This window comes from Arachis ipaensis, chromosome B03, assembly GCF_000816755.2.
Source record: "Arachis ipaensis cultivar K30076 chromosome B03, Araip1.1, whole genome shotgun sequence".
Lineage (NCBI taxonomy): Eukaryota > Viridiplantae > Streptophyta > Magnoliopsida > Fabales > Fabaceae > Arachis > Arachis ipaensis.
This window is the reverse complement of record NC_029787.2, coordinates 130227327-130246235: the sequence shown is the minus strand read 5'-3', so window position 1 is coordinate 130246235 and position 18909 is coordinate 130227327. Positions and strand designations below refer to the sequence as shown.

Below are 18909 nucleotides of genomic sequence, written 5' to 3'. Positions count from 1 at the left end.
ATAGCAGATGAAAATTAAATTAATATTAATAAATTATCAAAATTAAATTCAAATCAACGTTAATTAAATCTTTTGGCGGGGTTCACTATGCCTTGCCTTTTCGTTTTTCTTTTCTTTTCTTTTCTTTTCTTGGGTACATATATAAAAAATCTTTGTGGATATTAGCATAGTCTACCCAATTTTAATACTTAAAAAAGTTTTGTTAAGTACATTTATCCATAATTAAAAATAGCTTTTCTAAACAATTTATAATAACATTTAAGCTATAAGAAAATTTATATTATTAATTTTGTAAAAAGTGCCTAACCATGCTAATTGATTAGAAGCAGAAAAAAGAAGGCGTGGCACTTTCTACTTTCTAGCCTTTGTGCAATGTTACACAGGAAAATCCATAAAGCATCAATGAAATTTGATTCATTAGCACGTGAAAACTGAAAACTCATGCATATGAAGATGATGGACACAGCCGTGGAGACTGTGGAGTATAGTATTTGTAGCAGCTGAATTGAACACAACGACGCTGACACGGTTTGTTACTTGGTTCTAATTTTTCACGCTAAACGACATCTGCATCACGTGTCGTTTCCAATTTTGCATCGCATCACCACCACCACCACCACCACCATCGCCATCAATATGCTCGTGATCTCCACCTTCCTCTTCTTCTCCTTCTAATCAAATTCAGCTCAATTTCCTCTCCAATTCCTAAATCTCTATGCCAAACCCTAAAATTCCTAATTCGTTTTCTTATTCCCGTCATTTCTGAACCTTTAATTTGAGCTCTTCTTCTGCGCGGAGGCGATGGCTGAGTACGGGGATCCAGAGAGGGGTTCGTCGATGGATTCCACGGAATCGAGGTGGGTTTTCCAGGAAGACGAGGACGATGCCTCCGAGATTGATGAGTTCGAGGCCGATTTGCGGCACCACCATTCTGTTCTGGATTCTGAGGACGAGGATAATGGCGAGCAGAGGCTCGTTCGAACTGGCCCGCGAATCGATTCCTTCGATGTTGAAGCTCTTGAGGTCCCTGGTGTTCAGAGAAACGAATTTGAGGTGACTTCTCGAGTTTTAAATTTATTATCAGTGTTTTCCCTTCAAATATTATATTTTTTGCTTGCTTTGAGTGGATATTGGAGTTGTTTGATTTCTGCTGTAACGACATGCCTTGTTTCAGGATGTCAACATGGGAAAGAGAATCATATTGGCTTTTCAAACTCTTGGTGTTGTATTTGGTGATGTTGGAACGAGTCCATTATATACCTTCAGTGTTATGTTCAGGAAGGCCCCTATTAATGACAATGAGGACATTATTGGGGCATTGTCACTTGTATTGTATACTCTACTATTGATTCCTTTGGTGAAGTATGTACTGGTTGTTCTGTGGGCCAACGATGATGGTGAAGGTATGTTATTGTTTTGAAGATTTTCCTTCACTGTTCTTTTTCTGTTCTCTCTCTCTTTCTCATTAGTTCTCTGGACCAAATGTATGATTGTCTTGAAACCATTGCAGGTGGCACATTTGCCTTGTACTCTTTGATTTGTCGTAATGCTAAGGTGAGTCTACTTCCCAATCAGTTGCCATCAGATGCCCGGATATCAGGATTTAGGCTGAAGGTGCCTTCCCCTGAGCTTGAAAGGTCATTAAAATTCAAGGAAAGGCTAGAGTCTTCAGTGACTCTCAAGAAGATTCTGCTTCTATTAGTGCTTGCTGGTACTTCTATGGTGATAGCTAATGGGGTTGTAACACCGGCAATGTCAGGTTTATTAACTACTGTTTTGTTGTGTATTTTGTACATTATTTGGAGATGCTTTGATCAGAAGGCATTTGGACTGACATCTATATCATGCTTGTAATGATATCTTGCTGTTTCTGTTCAAGGCCAAATATCGTTTTTCAAATTTCAATAACCACTTTTAGTTCTTAATATTAATTTATGTCCATAACTTCCTGCAGTTCTATCATCTGTTAATGGTTTGCGAGTCGGCGTAGATGCAATTGAGCAAGGTATTGAGAGTTAACCAATTGATGAATTCTTTGCCCGCATACTAACAACTAATAAGCTGATTCCTACTCCTATATAATGGTTATTTTAATAGTTGAATTGGTCACTTATTCTTTTTCCTTGATTATGCAGATGAAGTAGTGATGATTTCTGTTACTTGCCTCATCATCTTGTTCAGTGTGCAGAAGTATGGAACAAGTAAAATGGGGCTTGCTGTAGGACCTGCTTTGTTCATATGGTTTTGCTCTCTTGCGGGCATTGGGATATACAATCTAGTCACATATGACACTAGTGTCTTGAGGGCCTTTAATCCTATTCACATCTATTATTTCTTCGCAAGGAATTCAACCAAAGCATGGTATTCACTAGGGGGCTGTATTTTGTGTGCAACTGGTAAGCACTTATATGCAAGATCCTTGGTATAGTAGATGCAATATTGTGTTCTGTGCTGTACTTCTAAATTAGCTCCTATAAATAATAAGATACACTTTTAAAACCAAAACTCATCACTACATGATTAATCCTAACCCACTTTCCATGCTTCATGCTTAGAATGTATAGCACTTTAGGTTAAAATAATTTTCTTAGAATCTCTCTCTCTCTCTCTCTCTCTCTCTCTCTCTCATATAGTAGTTTAATTTTGATGCACGGACTGTGTAAAATGTTTTACACGGTTGTTCGATCACATCCATTCTTTAGGATGACTATTCACACGTTCAGTGTAAAAGATAGTTATTTTCGCGACGTGACGTTATGTGATTGGATGCGCGTGTAAAACTGGTTTCCACAAATAGTGCATCAAAATTAAGCAATTGCTTATGCACGTGTAAAACTAGTTTACACTGATATTTGCTGGAGAACAAGTTGGACAAAGATTACTCAAATGTGATATGTCTTTTAGTGACACTTTCTTCCTTTGCTTTGCAAGAGGCATGCAATTTAATCAACCATGGATATAAGTGGTGTCATGTCAAAATCACACATATACACAAACAATTTGATATATTGATATGCAAACTATGCAATTTAAACTTAACCATCTCTTACATGTCTATCTCTTATGCTATAGGTTAATACTTTTTACTGGATCATTTACAGGTTCTGAGGCCATGTTTGCAGATCTTTGTTATTTCTCTGTTCGATCAGTTCAGGTAACAAATCATGTGAAAGTTAATACTATCATAGCCTCTATTTTCATTTCTTTTACTCCCTTTATCTTCCTTTTCACTAACAAATGGATGAATTCATGAAATTTTTTGTTTGCAGCTTACGTTTGTCTTTCTTGTTTTGCCGTGTTTACTATTGGGTTATTTGGGTCAAGCAGCATATCTTATGGAAAACCATGCTGATGCTGGTCAAGCCTTTTTTTCTTCTGTTCCAAGTAAGTGCCAGGTTCTGTTCTACTGTTCATCATTATCTGGCTATCTGCTGTCACAAGTCTTTACAGTTTAAAATCTTTATGTGTAGGAGGTGCATTCTGGCCAACTTTCCTCATTGCTCTTGTTGCTGCACTAATTGCTAGCCGGGCTATGACGACAGCCACATTTTCATGTATAAAGCAGTCAACTGCACTTGGTTGTTTTCCTCGTCTAAAAATAGTTCATACTTCTCGGAAATTTATGGGCCAGATCTATATCCCTGTCATAAACTGGTTTCTATTGGTTGTTTCCCTGGTGTTTGTCTGCTCTATATCCAACATTGATGAGATTGGAAATGCATATGGTAATTATTTTTTTTTTCAGTTTCTTTATTTTAATCTTTCAAGGTATTTTATCAAATTTATTTGTTGTGGATATGCATATCACCTGTCGAACTGTAAATAGTTTCACATGTTCAATGGGATATCAACTATTTAAATATATCCTCAACTATTGTTAAAAAATAATAATAGCAGTGGTTGAATTATGTTTAAAAGGATCTAATTCGCATCAAGAAACCTGTGTGCACTGATTGCATTGAATACTATCATTGCACAGTTCTTTCGAAACTCTGTATGCTCACAATTATTACATTCCATACATATAAAATATAAAGATATATGTTTGGTTCCATCTGCAAGCTTTTAAAAAGTGTCAATCGTCATGTGATTTGAAATGGATGCAATCAAACCTTCCTTTTTCTGGATATTTAAAAGTTCAGAGGGAGGGTAGGTTGTTTCATTCCAAGGTCAGGATATGCTGTGAGATTCTGCAGGGCCTTATAATGGTACTTACAGATTAAGTACAAAGTAGATGTGCAGTACGCGCAATTAAACCTGTGGCCTATTCATTAATAAATTTGATCCGACCATTCAACACTCACTCATGGATTAAACATTATTTTGACCTGCTGGCTTAGATAGGAGGAGGAAGTTGATTCTTGTGTTTTCAGCGCTGAACTTATCTCTTTATTATGAATATGAAATATATAGTCTTGAGCTTGTAAATTTTATCTTTTTCAGGCATTGCTGAGCTGGGGGTGATGATGATGACCACTATTTTAGTAACCCTTGTTATGGTCCTTATATGGCAGACACACATCATCATAGTGCTAAGTTTTGTGGTAGTCTTCTTGGGATTGGAGTTGGCTTTCTTTTCCTCAGTTTTGTGTAGTATACCGGATGGAAGTTGGATTATACTGGTCTTAGGCATAATAAATTTTTTTATAATGTTCGTATGGAATTATGGAAGCAAACTTAAATATGAAACTGAAGTCAAGCAGAAGCTGTCAATGGATTTAATGCGAGAATTGGGCTCCAATCTGGGGACAATACGAGCTCCTGGGATTGGGTTACTTTATAATGAGTTGGTCAAAGGAATTCCAGGAATTTTTGGACATTTTCTAACCACACTTCCTGCAATACACTCCATGATCATATTTGTGAGTATCAAGTATGTTCCAGTTTCTATGGTACCTCAAAGTGAAAGGTTCCTGTTCAGGCGAGTCTGCCAGAAAAGCTATCATATATTTCGTTGTATTGCCAGGTAATGATCTCAAATTTTCTTAGGAACATGTGTGATGTGTAACTATATGAGATCACTGGGGCTAACTTAATATCCATGTAAGTGGTCTAGTTTTGGGGAAGTCTAATAGATTGTGAAAAGAAAATGTTACATGATCATCTGTCAAAACATTAATTCCATGACATAATATAGAAAAAATTATATTAGGGATTCTTGGGAAAAAAATTACTATTGTGAAATCTTTATTAGTGTTTAGACGTTAAATCAACTAATAATAACTTAAACTATTTTGACAGTTATGTTTGAGCAGTTATTTGTTTGTGAATTGAACGTATATTTTATGTTTTACGTGAGCACACTGTGAAATTCTAATGATACATACTGATCCTGGCAATTATAATGTCGTTTTACTTGGCTGGAGAGCAATAACTCTCTTGGTTGGAAAGGAAGTAAGAAGAAAAGAAATGTAATCCTAATTCCAATTGAACAACCTTTTTTTCTGTCCAAATCAAGGTTTTATTTGGGGGATTCTTTTCCAATTCCGTATTGTCTCTACACATCTAATCAAGAGAAAAGTTTGAATCTCCCCATTTTCTCTGATCCTCTCTGATATATGCCAACAGGTATGGCTACAAAGATGTTCGCAAAGAAAATCACCAGACTTTTGAGCAGCTATTGATGGAGAGCCTAGAGAAGTTTATACGTCGAGAAGCTCAAGAGAGGTCACTTGAGAGTGATGGGGATGATGATAGTGATTCAGAAGATGACTATTCTGCTTCTAGGGTCCTCATAGCTCCCAATGGGAGTGTTTACTCACTCGGCGTTCCCCTTCTGGCTGAATTTAATGATACAAACATTCCCACTTTTGAAGCAAGCACATCAGAGGAGGTGGCTTCAGCATCTTCAAATAATCCCCCAGTGCTTGACGCAGAGCAGAGTCTTGAAAGAGAGTTATCTTTTATACGCAAGGCTAAAGAATCTGGAGTTGTTTATCTTGTTGGTCATGGGGATATACGGGCTAGGAAAGACTCCTGGTTCTTAAAGAAGCTAGTTATTAACTATTTTTATGCCTTTTTGAGAAAGAACTGCAGGAGGGGTATCGCAAACTTAAGTGTACCCCATTCAAATCTGATGCAGGTTGGCATGACTTACATGGTTTGAACACATTTTTTGCACCCGAATAAAACAAATGCAAGTTAATTTGGAAAACAGAAAGGTAGCAGTGAGTGGGTCTTGGAGGGGTCTCATTTGAAACTGCACAGTTCGAATGGTTTGCTCGGATACGTGGTTTCCAAACTTACTGAATATCTTTCCAGTTCATCATTCGGAAATTTTTTATGTTCCTTATGGTTGTCAATTGCTACGTGGGTATACAGAATTGGAACAGGCTGGGAACAGAAAGAAACTGATATTTGTAACATTTTTAAGGAAAGGGAGAGGGGAAAAATATATATACATATACATTGCTGTGTAGAAATGCGGGTGTGGAATTCCAGTTCAGTTTTACAAAACGCCGAGTTTGTACAGTGGTATCTGATCGGATCTTATAGGCTATTCTTACATGTTTTTCTTTTGGTAAAAATTCAGGTGTGGTCTACTTCATGTGAAATTGACAGTTAAAAGTCGTTAAATAATTTAACCGATTTGACTAAATTTTTATCTAACAATTTTTAGTTATCAACTTTACGGAAAGTTGACTACACCTAAATTTTCACCTTTCTTTTATTATTATTAAGGTTATTCCTACATCTTTACTAAGATAACGTTAGAAAACTTGATATGATTATTGCAAACTTGAGCATTTAGGATTCTAAAAGGTTGATATTTTCCTCAATGATCGATGGTTACGTTGTTTAGAAGTATGTTCTTTCTTTGGACAATATAGTATGTTCTTTATTTGGACAATAGGTTCATTATGCACTATTAAATTTTATTTTTATTTAACTGCAGATAGAAAAAGACAAAGAGAAGAGCGAGCAATATTTAAGAAATTGGACATTGTATTCTGTTAAGTTGATTTTTTCAAAATAATTAAAGGTGAAAACTTTTATTAATTATTAAGAACTGTTAAATTACAATTTAGTGAAACAGTTTTTAACTATTAACTTTACATAAAAATAACTATATGTAAATTTTTATCATAATTAAATTGGTTTATAATTTTTAAATTGGTCAAATTATTCTCTTGGTTTAATCATTTAAGTGACGATACAAACTGAATTTACATTATCATCCATATGTATAAATTAAATCCAATATTAAATAAAAAAAATTGTTGAGGTGCAATATGAAGATATTTTTCTCACAGAATATGAAATGTAATATTTACAAATACAAAAAAGGCATTATACGAATGAATTTCATGAGATTGCAAGGTATCCCGATGCAAGAACATTGGAAGGATAAGTTATTTTGACACAAACGACGCTGCCACAAGCTTAGCTACTGGCGGGAAGGAATAAAAGACAGAATAGAGTTAATAGAAAGTTATATTGTCTTTCCAAGAATATATTAGGATTCTGTGAAGTGAGAGTGGTTGTAAAGTGAAGGAATGACAAATTAATTACCTTTAAATCAGTTCGGTGAAATCCATGCACAATAAAAGCAATTGATCGATTCTTCACTTTATTATTTATAACTACTCTCGTTGTAGAGGATCCAATTCAGAGAGTAGGGATAGCATGGCCCATATTAAAATTCCTCATCCTTATAACGGTAGCCTAAGGATGATGCCTCACCTAATATCCCCATGCAAAGCCGGCATTATGCAGTAATCCTGATGACATGGGAAACGTCAAGATAATATAAACAGGATGGAAGACCCAAAATGGTTATGGAATTTATTTTATTTAGTTCAAATAAAAAATTGTTTTCATATCCTCCAATTATACATTATATAAATTAGGGTGGTGTCCCCACCATTGTGATGGCAAAGATCAAAGGTTAGAATTTATGAGGCATATACCTAGCATGCTCTACTTAACCTGACATCAGGATGGGGAACCTCGTTTCTATGCTATTAGGAGGAGCCTCCTAACATCTAATACCGGTATTTCAGTTTCTGGTTTTGGTTTTCCAGGTCAGAATCTGCATAGATTTTGGTCTTCGGCAACATGCCATGTATTTGTTTCTGCTTTGCAGAAAATCTGAATCTTAAAAGTAACGAGTTGGTCATTACACCGATGGAACTCAACCCCATGAGAGCCCCAGCAATTGATGGAGTCAGCATGGTTCCATTTATAGGGAATAACACTCCAGCAGCAATTGGAATCCCTACCTGTATAAAGATAGACATATAATTATAACACACCATTTGAATAGCACATTTCCAGAGATTAAAAAATCAATAGAAGCGTTGGAACAACAAATGAAGAATAATCAGTCCCAAACTGGGTTGAATATAATACAAAATGAACTAAAACTTAACTAGTAGTTACAAAGTAAGTTATAACTTATAAGTATCCCGGTGGCAGTGGAATAAACACACAATATAAGTTATCTTTGTTTTGTTCAAGTTATATTAACTTCAAGACACACCAAATAATAATAATAATGATGAAAAATGTGTCAACGAGGTATAGTTCAAATGGCATAGTCTTCCTATCCTCACCTAGAGGTCTCGGGTTCGAATCTCACTCCTAACTTTGTAAAAAAAATAAAAATAAAATAATGATGATAAATGCCCGTAAATAAAAGATAAATAAATAAATAAGAAACAGTGTTGATCAAATATTTGACACAAGAAATAACAACCACCATCAAAATCATGGCAACATTGGCAAAACAATTATGAAAAAGAAAGAAACAAAATTAGTTTTAGCATTTCCCAACATAGCAGCCTTCTTTTTGTACTTACTTGGTCCTATCCTTTCTTCCCCCTCTCCCTCGTGCAAATCTTGTTATTTATCTTGTCATAACATGACTCAAAATGTCAAGTTTAAAGATGATACGTGTTTATATAGTTATTTTAGTGGGTGCATAAAAAATTAAAAAATAAAATAAAATAAAAGAAGGTGCAATGGACAGTGGCAGGCTGGTAACAGAGATGCGAGACATCGACCAGTGGTTTCATGACAATACTCTTCCTAGAGGTAGAATCGGTGCTCAAAATTTTACTGGTCAGTTGAACATTACTTAAATTAGATCCGACACTTATTGTATTCTGCGTTTTAACTTTTAATACGAAGAGTAGCATGAAATAAGCTGTTAGAACTTAGAACATATTGATGTGGAGCTCAAATTCCAACCTGAAAAAAATTCAACTCACAGCCGTTCACCTTCCTCTAATTTCCTTTATGTAGAATCAGAATAAATTCTCCCTCCTCAACACTCTCGAATATACAAATTTTCCCACTAACAAATCACATGGGCCCTCTCTCTATCACTATCTAAATACACCAAAATAATAATAATAATAATAATATATAAATAAATAAAATTTAAGACAAACACTGCAGCAACCTGTTTTAAATGCAGATCAATTTCTATATTGGACGGGAGAACTTACAATGTTGTATATGAAGGCCCACCAAAGATTTTGTTTTACAGTATTCATGGTTAGCCTGCTGAGCTCCAAAGCATCAACTAACTGCATAGAGCATAGTCATAACAGATTAGATACCTTGAATACATTTCATCAAGATTCAAGAAGTATTTGAGGCTGAGATAATTGAAGTAAATTCATTTTTAAACTTAAGACATGTCCTACATATTGTAAGGTGAAGACAACTTTGGACAATGCAGAAAAGTTTTAAGAAGATTAGAATAAATAAAAGATCCTAAAAAAGAAAAATACCTGTGAGAGCTGGTTGCGCATCAATACAATAGAAGACACCTCACTAGCAGCTCCAACACCTCCACCTAATGCGATACCAATATGTGAAGAGGCCAGGGCAGCTGCATCATTAATTCCATCACCAACCATAGCTACAATCTTCTGATCTTTCTGTAGTTCATTTATGAACTTCTTTTTCCCATCTGGTTTCACTCCAGATAGAACCTGCAATTGGCACAAATTTTCCAAGTACTAACAATCATTAACTAACCAAAAAAAGGGGGGAATTGTGTACAAGAAGAATTTGGACCAAAGACGTACACAGACATCTATGCTAAAGCTGAAATAGCCAGCAAAAAGATTACATATGGACAAGGTGGGAATCAATTGCTGCAAGTCTAAAACAGCAGCAGTTACACACACACGCTGCACACCCTTACATATACCACAAGGTGGGAATCAATTGCTGTAAGTAAACAGCAGTCAAACACACACACAGCATGTTTAGGCTTGGGGTCATGAACATCGTCAAAGTTTGTAGCTCCACACTTTATACAGTGTAAATGTAGAAGTTTCTGAGTAATAAAGCAATAGATGACTCAATTCAGCTATGTCAAGGTATGCAACCTTTTACCTTCTCTTTAGAGATTCCAACAAGGGATGCAACATGCTCAGCTGCATTCCTTTTGTCTCCAGACAGCATGTATACTCCAATACCTTGCTTAGACAATTGATCAACAACGTGTTTTGCATCTTCCCTTATCTCATCTTCAAAATAAATAAGGCCAGCTAGAGTATCATTTACTCCAACATAGACAACAGATTGATTTTTAAAATCCTCCAATTCTTGATGTATCTTGCTGCTAACCCCATGCCTATATAAAGGAAATATATGCTGACGTAAGAACTTTATAAAGAAAAAGGCAAGAAAAAGTTCTACAACTAAACAAAATTTATAGTATATACATTTTTTTTAAGAAATAAAAAAGAACAAAGCTACCATCCAGTATCTTAGTAACATGGATGAATCTAAAGCAAGCATAATCAGCAATATGCTGCATTCATTTGAAAAAAAAAATGGAAAAAAATTCCTTTAAATAAATTAAATTTAAAAAAAAAAAAAAAATTTGAGGTGCATCCTATCCTGTATATTTTCAGAGAATGATAAAAATAAAATACTCCAGTACCTGGTGATCCAATCCAATGTCCCAACAGAGACCTTTTTGTTATCAACAGTTGCTACTGCACCAGAACCAGGTTCTTCAAGGAATGTTCCATCTGCAACCTGCAAATTTGTAGTAAGGCATACATACACTAACAGGTGTGTCCTCATGAAACTAACCTTTATGACAATATATTTAACATGAATTACAGATTTCAGCCATTCACAAATTACCACCAAAAGGTTCTATTTTACAAAAGTACATTAGTCAGTGAGTCTTACAGCCAATAAACATTGCCTATTAATAAGTCAATCTCATATAGATGGCATATACTGACAGTAAAAGGGGGCACAAAACAAAGTTAAGTACCCAGTCGTTTCTCCTCTACAAGAGAATAGCAACTCAATAGCAATTAGCCAACTGTTATTAGAGGCAGATTAGCTCATGGAATGCCAAAAATCCACCAGTATTATAAACTATGATATCATTCCCTTTCTGATACATACACACTCAGACGCATAGATAAACCAGGTAATATAGTAAAGAGCATGGTCGGCAAATATAACAATGTTATTATCTTTTTATTTTAATTTTCAAATAATTTTGTTTATTTATTTCCACTATTTAAGCAAAATACATTTTATTAATATGATAAACTAATCAATAATTTAAAAAAATAAATAAATAAATAAAAGATACTATAACAATTAAAGCTAATGATATGATATTTAATACTACACCAAAAAGATGTATTAGAATATATTCAATTTATCAGCTCATGTAAAGCAAAAGCGTCATGTGATTTGTATGAGCAAGAAGAGACCAAAGAACAGTGGGTGATATGATGAGAGAAAAGAAGTAAAGTTCGTAACAGAATAAAGCAGTGAGAACACTTGATGTCAGGATGGGGAAGTTGAATAGAGAAAGAAGAACCTTAGCGTTAGTACAATTAACTTTCTGAGCAGCATCCACAATAGCTTTCCCAACTGGATGTACTGAATTCGATTCTACCGCAGCTGCTAACCTCAAAACTTCGACATCAGACCATGTATTCTCTTCTGCTTGGCTGAATTAAAAAATGAACTTTATACCACATTGAGTTGGATAACTTCAACAGAAGAATTCATACAGTATATACATATTTTTTACATATCTAGATTTATGTTTCACAAAATGCCACTAGATTTCTTTTGGAGACTCTTTTTAACCAAAAAAGAGAGAAAAGGTGAGCACAACGATGGGTTATTCTGACATTCTTAATGTAAATTAGAACTATTATTTGATTGCATGAATATACATAGCAAAACGCATGTTTTTTAGTCAGAGTAAAAAGGATATCATCTTGTATTAATGAAGAATTCAAACAAAGTCGATGTCATTTTAATCTTCCCATATAAGTTGATTGTGATTAATGGGTGGATGTATCTTGTACAGTAGTACCTTGAATTTGCATTTTGTTCACATGAAGGAGCAATAACCTTTGTCACAACAGGTCGACCAACTGTAAGGGTTCCTGTTTTGTCAAATACAACTGTATCTACCATGGCAAACTTCTCTAGAATGTTTCCACCACGCAACAGCAAACCTCTTGTAGCCCCCAAAGAAGTTCCAACCTGTTAAATACACATACAATGCCATAATCTTAGATTAAACAGTCTTTATGGATGTGATTGTTATGAAGAAATTACCAGCACAGCAGTAGGTGTGGCTAATCCGAGTGCACATGGACAAGCAATAACCTGCATCAATAGACAAGTATTAATACCAGGAATAGCTATAAGATCCTTCATCTAGACAGTAACTGAAAACTAAAATATTTAGCAGGCTATTTTCTCTCTCCTATTTTTCATCTCAAAAGGAAAATTATAGTACTTTACCTTCCATAGCTATTCAACAACAATAAATGAATCATTTAGTTGGACTAACAAAACCTAAGTATGTGTGCCTCTTAAATAGTAAAAGGGTCTCTCATGAAAGCAAAAGAGCTATCTTTCTTTTCTTTTCTTTTCTTTTTTTTTGTCTTAAGCTATTGCAGTTTTAAATACCTTAACTTTAAATGCTCTCAAACAAACTGATGACGTAGCATTCAAAATAAAATACAAGAGGGAAGATGCATAGCCCAAAGAACCATAAATCAGGAACCATGTAGCTAAAGATGTTACACGCAGATAAAAAGGGAATGAGTTAAATTGATTTGAATAATGAATTGTTAAAGAAACTCTACACCTTCTGAAAATGCCAAAATATAGATTCTATGTTTCTGACACACTACTAAACATCTTATATAAAATCGTGTGAAGCTTGAAGCATAGCCAAAAAGATTTAACGCTATATGTGTAAATATATAGTGTTGTGCCTTGTCAAAAGAACAGTTCATCTAAATGGCCAACCCATTATGTGAGAGCACCAAAACAGATTTTATAATATTAATTTGCTAGCTTTGTATAGAGATGTAGACAAGATTTTCAAGCTTCCTTGTTTCTCAAAATGCATCGTGGGATATTTTAACGTCCATAAACATTTGAAGCATACCAGAACACTGCAAGCAAGCTGCAGAGCCAATGAAACTGCACTTCCTTGGTATAAAGCAGTAGGTAAAACATGTTTGCCAAATAGACTCCAAAATGTAAAAGTGGTGAAAGAGACTGCCATCACCCCATAAGTGAAGTGTCCAGCCACCTGGATACAAAAAATGCTAATACTTAATTTTAGTGACGAGGATAAGGCATAAGATATTAAAGAAAAAGGATAATACAGCCACAAAGAACAAAAGGATGAGAAATCCTACTTGAAAAAAGAAGGGGGGGAAGACAATATAAAAAAGAAGAAAACATAACTGAAGCTAACCACCCAATACAGAAGCATGAAGTTTGCAAGACTAGACATTTGTAGATAGAAACAAACTTGCTCAAAATAATTGAGATTTAATTAAGAAACCTTATCAGCCAATCTCTGTACTGGAGCTTCCCTGCTTTGTGCCTCTTCAACGAGACGTACAATGTCCCCCATAGCAGTCTCACCGCCTGGTCTCCTTACTTCCATTGTGAGAGTTCCATTAAGATTTATACTTCCAGCTGCAACATCACTCTACAGATATAAAATCCATCAACCAAAGTTACTTTAAGTCTTATACCGCCCAGTACTGCCAGTTCCACAACTGTGAAAGTCTCAATCATATATCAACAAAAAATGAAGTGTGTCCATCATTAACAAAGATAGACATAAAACATGATCATCAATTACCAACTGGTCTTCATGTTTTATTTATAAATGCAAACAATGCCTTGAAGAATTTCAAACCATGACCATAGCATGCACCATTACTTAAAGAAACCAACACATTGCGTCCAACGACAACTAAATTTCATATTATACGAATATGTCAGGATAGAATGGTACCCCTGGTAATTTTGTTACTGGAAGTGGCTCACCGGTGAAACTTGACTCATCTACAGTGCTTCTACCAGATCTGACAATTCCATCTGCTGGGATACGATCCTAGAGAATAAAAATGAATGTTAAAAGGAATATCAAAGCACATATTTATGCATGTCACTTCCCAAAATATAGACAGGGTGTTCAAACTTAAAATCATTATAAGAAAATGTCTTGCAATACATAGAGCACCATGGTTCAGGAACAAAGCAATGTGGTAAGAATCCCCCTTTCCCGTACTTGTGGACACTAACAATATAAGTATTATCATTCTTCCTTTATCTTTCATATCTCATTAGATAACTTTTACCATCCAAAGACATGCTGATAGAAGTCATCCTTTCTTTTTTTTTATAAAAAAAAACAAAGATTAAAGTTTCTCTGTTTGAAGGAGCTCCAGGTTTATCTCCAATAAATTGTAGATTTTGATATTACTTACTCCAGGCAACACAATAATTTGGTCTCCCACAGAAAGACTGTCAGAAGGAACTTCAACAATTGAGTCAACTTCTGTTTTCCCATTATTAACAAGAAGGCGGGCTTTTGATGGTAGTAAACTAAGAAGTCCTGTCATATCACTTGTTGCTTTAATTTTTGCTCTCTGCTCAAGATTCCTTCCTAACAAGACAAATGCAATCAGCATAATTGGTTCCTCAAAGAAAGCTTTCCAACCCTGCATTAGAAAATAATATAGTTAAGACTTAAGATATATAAACTTAAATCGATTGCCAGCACATGTATATATGTATAATTTGAGGAAACAAATATACTTTTTGGCTTTGGATTAATATGCCAAATGAAAACAGACAAGAAGCATCACACCAACAGTGAGCATGTCGCTTAAGAGACACACCCCATTCTTAGTCTTTATCCAAAACCAAAAAGAAAAATAAAATTATAACCAGCACCATAAAGTAAATGAGACAGAGAATACAGATTAAACATGCATTGTTATAGGTAAAGGTAAACAGGGTGTACATAAATCAGTCCGAACCAATGAATCGGATCCTACATTGGCGGGTTTGATTTATAGAAAAATATCACACTAAACCAAACCACCCGAATTGATATAGCATATTAATTACTTTACCTAGTTTCTATTTTTAGAATCTGGATAACAAATGCTGCTATCTTATAGTCTTCTTTATATATAATGATAAATAAATGAAGATGACTATAGTGCAATTTTTAGTTGAAAACTCGTCTTATCAAGCATCAATTAGCCATAACTTTAGAAGTCATAAGTAAATGACAAAAAATAAGACACTCCGCAAAATATGGGATTTTAGTTTTCCATTTTCTTTAACTTTTACAAGTGTAACTGAGCAACAAAACATAGCTAGAGAATAAATGAAATGAAAATTCCAGGTTGGTGCTAAACTTCAAATGAACATTTTACCAATTTTGGTAGCAGCGTAGCAAATGAACTGACTGTAAATGATGACAAGGCCCCAAGACCAACTAAGGTGTTCATGTTTGGTGCCCCTTTAAGAAGGCTTTTTAGTCCATCTAAGATAAGCTGGCGACCAGGACCAAGCAATGTAAACAAAGACAGTGACACATGAAATCCAACAGAATGAAATGCATGAATCCACGGTGCCCTAGCTGCAAAGAAATGAGAGAGATGGCCAACAAGACAAACAGCACAAAGAGCCCAAGAAACAGCTAGCTCGCGACCTTAGAACAGCACAAGAAAAAAAAGGAAGCACAATGATGATTAGTATCAAGATTAGAAAGCAGATAAATCCTCCGAGAACCATTCAGATATATCAGAAGTAGGCTGTTATCGCTACACTTGGTTTATAGAAAAGACTCAATGAGATTCTTACCACTTTGTCTTAATTGTTTGCGCTTTTCCTCCATCTTTCTTTCAAAAATTTGGATGAAATTGTCTCTTCCCGAATCTGCACTTAAGAAAGAGCAGGATAGTCAAGCAACCATACCAATGGAGAAAGCTGATATGATTTTAATTTAGAAATTATCACTCAAAAAAGTAACTTGTAGTAGCAATTTAGAGGGGTTTACGCCAGGTTTCCATCATAGGTGAGCACAATACAGTCATTCTTCCCAGTTATTTGCTAAATTAGTTTGCATATTGTTCCTAGTAGGAGGTAACAAGCATGCATAAGGGGAATGCAGCCAAAAGATAAAAAGGACTATCCTCTGTCCCTCAAGTAAAAGAAAGTAGAAATAACTCAGCACTGTTACACCATCGCACATGATAAAGAGAAATATGAGGGGTATGAAAAACAAATTATGATTTTAAAAGTACAACAATACAGCTACAACCATGATAGACATATCAAAAGTTCATTTATATCCTACAATGGGCAAAGATAAAATAGAGCGGCGGTAAGCAATAATTGTTTACACAGCTACATAAGCCCATGTATCACTCATAGTCTCATACAAAATAGAGTCCTCAAAATTCTTGATAACTAAAGGGTTGCTACTTTCAGAGTCAACATCAGCAAATCCGTCATCATGCAGGGCTGCCAGAAGAGTGTCACGGAACTCCAACACCCTCAAGAATCCATGGAGACTCACCTACTGAAGGGAGGAATTACAACATCAATAATGGTTTTTAAACTATCCTATAGATCTAAGAATGGTCGATATAAGATTTGGAAATAGTTTAGCCATATAAAAAGGTATTGTTTTGAACTCAGAACCTCATGAATTAAGAACATACCATTGACTCCAGACAACCACTCTTTAGCATTTATATGATGAAATAATTCCTTCAGTTGCTATCGTCCTTACCTGCCACTTAACCCACCAAGCTTCATGTGAATCAAATTGAATTCTATGACATATGTTAACATCTAATCTCATTTACACTAATAATTGCTAAGTGGATAACCAGTTTTCAAAGGCATCCAATATCATCTTAGGTCTATTGGGCAATTTGAATTCACCACTATGTACTTCTTTTGATAGAAAAATCACTTGCGAAAATATTATCCTCACACACTATTCAATAATTCCCAACCAAAATCTTGGGTTCAACGTTGGTCTACCAATAATCAAGCAATGGCTATAACAATTCTGAAGGTAATACAAAGCTGAGTTTACACTTTTTACAGATTGATCTGCACAATACTGTCCCTAAATATTCTAATTATTTCTTCAATAACTGAGAGATAACAGACGCACAAAGGACATTACTAAGATGGGACAAACTAGGTATCATTCATAATAAAAGGGTGGAAAAAGAAAGAATAACCACAGGGGGAGCGAAAAGAAACAGGCATTAATATATTAAAAGGAATAAACTCCATGTTGAGTCAGCAACTACTAGGATCGAACTCTCTCAACTAAGATGTTGGGTTTGGCTCCTGATCCTGATCCTTCATAGGAATTGTCTCACTGAGGCTTGTGGTATCCATTGACACCTCTTCCTAAATTTTTTCCCATCCCAGAAACACAAACAAAGAGACATTATACTGATAATGTTGAAAACATACCTCGAAGGCTGGAGCTATATCCACAGTTAGTCAAATGCTCTGCAAGTGCCTCCCCTAAATGCTTCTGCCAATTTGGTGCTTTTTTCGCTTCAGATACAGGCCAAACTATTGCTGTCTCTGTAGTTAGATTCACACTAGCAGATGACACTTGGGGCTGTGCATTAACATAAGAAATAAAGAACCACAATTCAGATTACTGATCCTTTATTTAAGAAAACGAATTAAAAAAAAATCTAAATGGCCATGCATTTAAAGAAGAAAAATATAATTTCTTATCTACCTTACTTGTCATTTCCTTGAATTTTCTGTCCTTTTATGATTTTTTATCAGAACTAAAAATTACAGAAGATAGCGTCACAGATTCTCAATGCTACCTTAAGAACATCAACAGACTTAGCTATTTATAATTGGATCACAGTGTAAGGAAGTTCAATTTCACAATGTGGGTATATAAATTCAATGCTTACAAATATAATCTCAAATATTGCACACACATGAACATCAAATGCCAATCAACTATTCACGTACAAGAGCACATTCAACATCAAAGTTAGTCAACATTTGCAAACACTAATCAATTTACACATATAGAATAATGGAAGCACCTAAACCAAATCAAAATCAATATTGCAACGAACTTACACGACTTTCCAGAATCCTCTTTACAGTCGCAGCACATCCACCGCACGTCATTCCCTATCAAACGCACACAAAGAGAACGTAAAAGAAAGCTTAGTTAGAAATGCCAAAGAAAATAAAACGGAAGAAGAGAACCAAACCAAACTTCACTCAAACAAGTTTTTCATACCGAAACATCGAGAATGATCACATCAGGCGAAAGCGCCGAAACCTCCTGAGCTGCGTCTCCAACTAACTTCACGCTACCGTCTCCAGACTCGCCGCCGCCGCCTCCTCCTCCTCCTTCGCCGCCAGTTCCGGCTCCGCCGAAGCCTCCGCCGCCGGCTTCAGAAGCGAAGGAAGCGACGGAGCTTGAAACGCACCGTAAACGGCACGGAGGTCGCGGCGGAAGCAGCACGCGGAAGGCACTGAGCGACGGCGAGAAACTGAAAACCGCGGGTGAGCTCGGAATGTGGCGGGAGGCGTAGGAATTGACTGAATTGACTG

General features: G+C 35.5%; 2 protein-coding genes across 2 annotated transcripts in view; one reads left to right on the top strand and one right to left on the bottom strand.

The window, feature by feature from the left end:
• On the top strand, positions 319-6496 carry LOC107631635 (potassium transporter 7). Its single transcript, XM_016335141.2, has 10 exons — positions 319-1053; positions 1175-1403; positions 1511-1759; positions 1955-2005; positions 2136-2396; positions 3102-3154; positions 3270-3384; positions 3471-3725; positions 4444-4966; positions 5569-6496. The coding sequence occupies exons 1-10, from the start codon at positions 802-804 to the stop codon at positions 6104-6106; spliced, it is 2526 nt and encodes an 841-aa protein (XP_016190627.1). The 5' UTR covers positions 319-801; the 3' UTR covers positions 6107-6496.
• Positions 7765-18909, bottom strand: part of LOC107631637 (copper-transporting ATPase PAA1, chloroplastic) — a 12004-nt gene continuing 859 nt past the window's right edge. Inside the window, exons 2-18 of the mRNA XM_021119856.1 lie at positions 18593-18897; positions 18427-18480; positions 17785-17938; positions 16147-16221; positions 15717-15994; positions 14757-14990; positions 14282-14380; positions 13820-13969; positions 13415-13561; positions 12571-12621; positions 12323-12495; positions 11816-11948; positions 10907-11004; positions 10354-10594; positions 9741-9944; positions 9453-9533; positions 7765-8222 (exon numbers count right to left, since the gene is read on the bottom strand). Of these exons, the coding sequence (XP_020975515.1) occupies positions 7986-8222; positions 9453-9533; positions 9741-9944; positions 10354-10594; positions 10907-11004; positions 11816-11948; positions 12323-12495; positions 12571-12621; positions 13415-13561; positions 13820-13969; positions 14282-14380; positions 14757-14990; positions 15717-15994; positions 16147-16221; positions 17785-17938; positions 18427-18480; positions 18593-18897 (2714 nt within the window). The 3' untranslated portion in view covers positions 7765-7985. The remainder of the gene's footprint in view (positions 8223-9452; positions 9534-9740; positions 9945-10353; positions 10595-10906; positions 11005-11815; positions 11949-12322; positions 12496-12570; positions 12622-13414; positions 13562-13819; positions 13970-14281; positions 14381-14756; positions 14991-15716; positions 15995-16146; positions 16222-17784; positions 17939-18426; positions 18481-18592; positions 18898-18909) is intronic.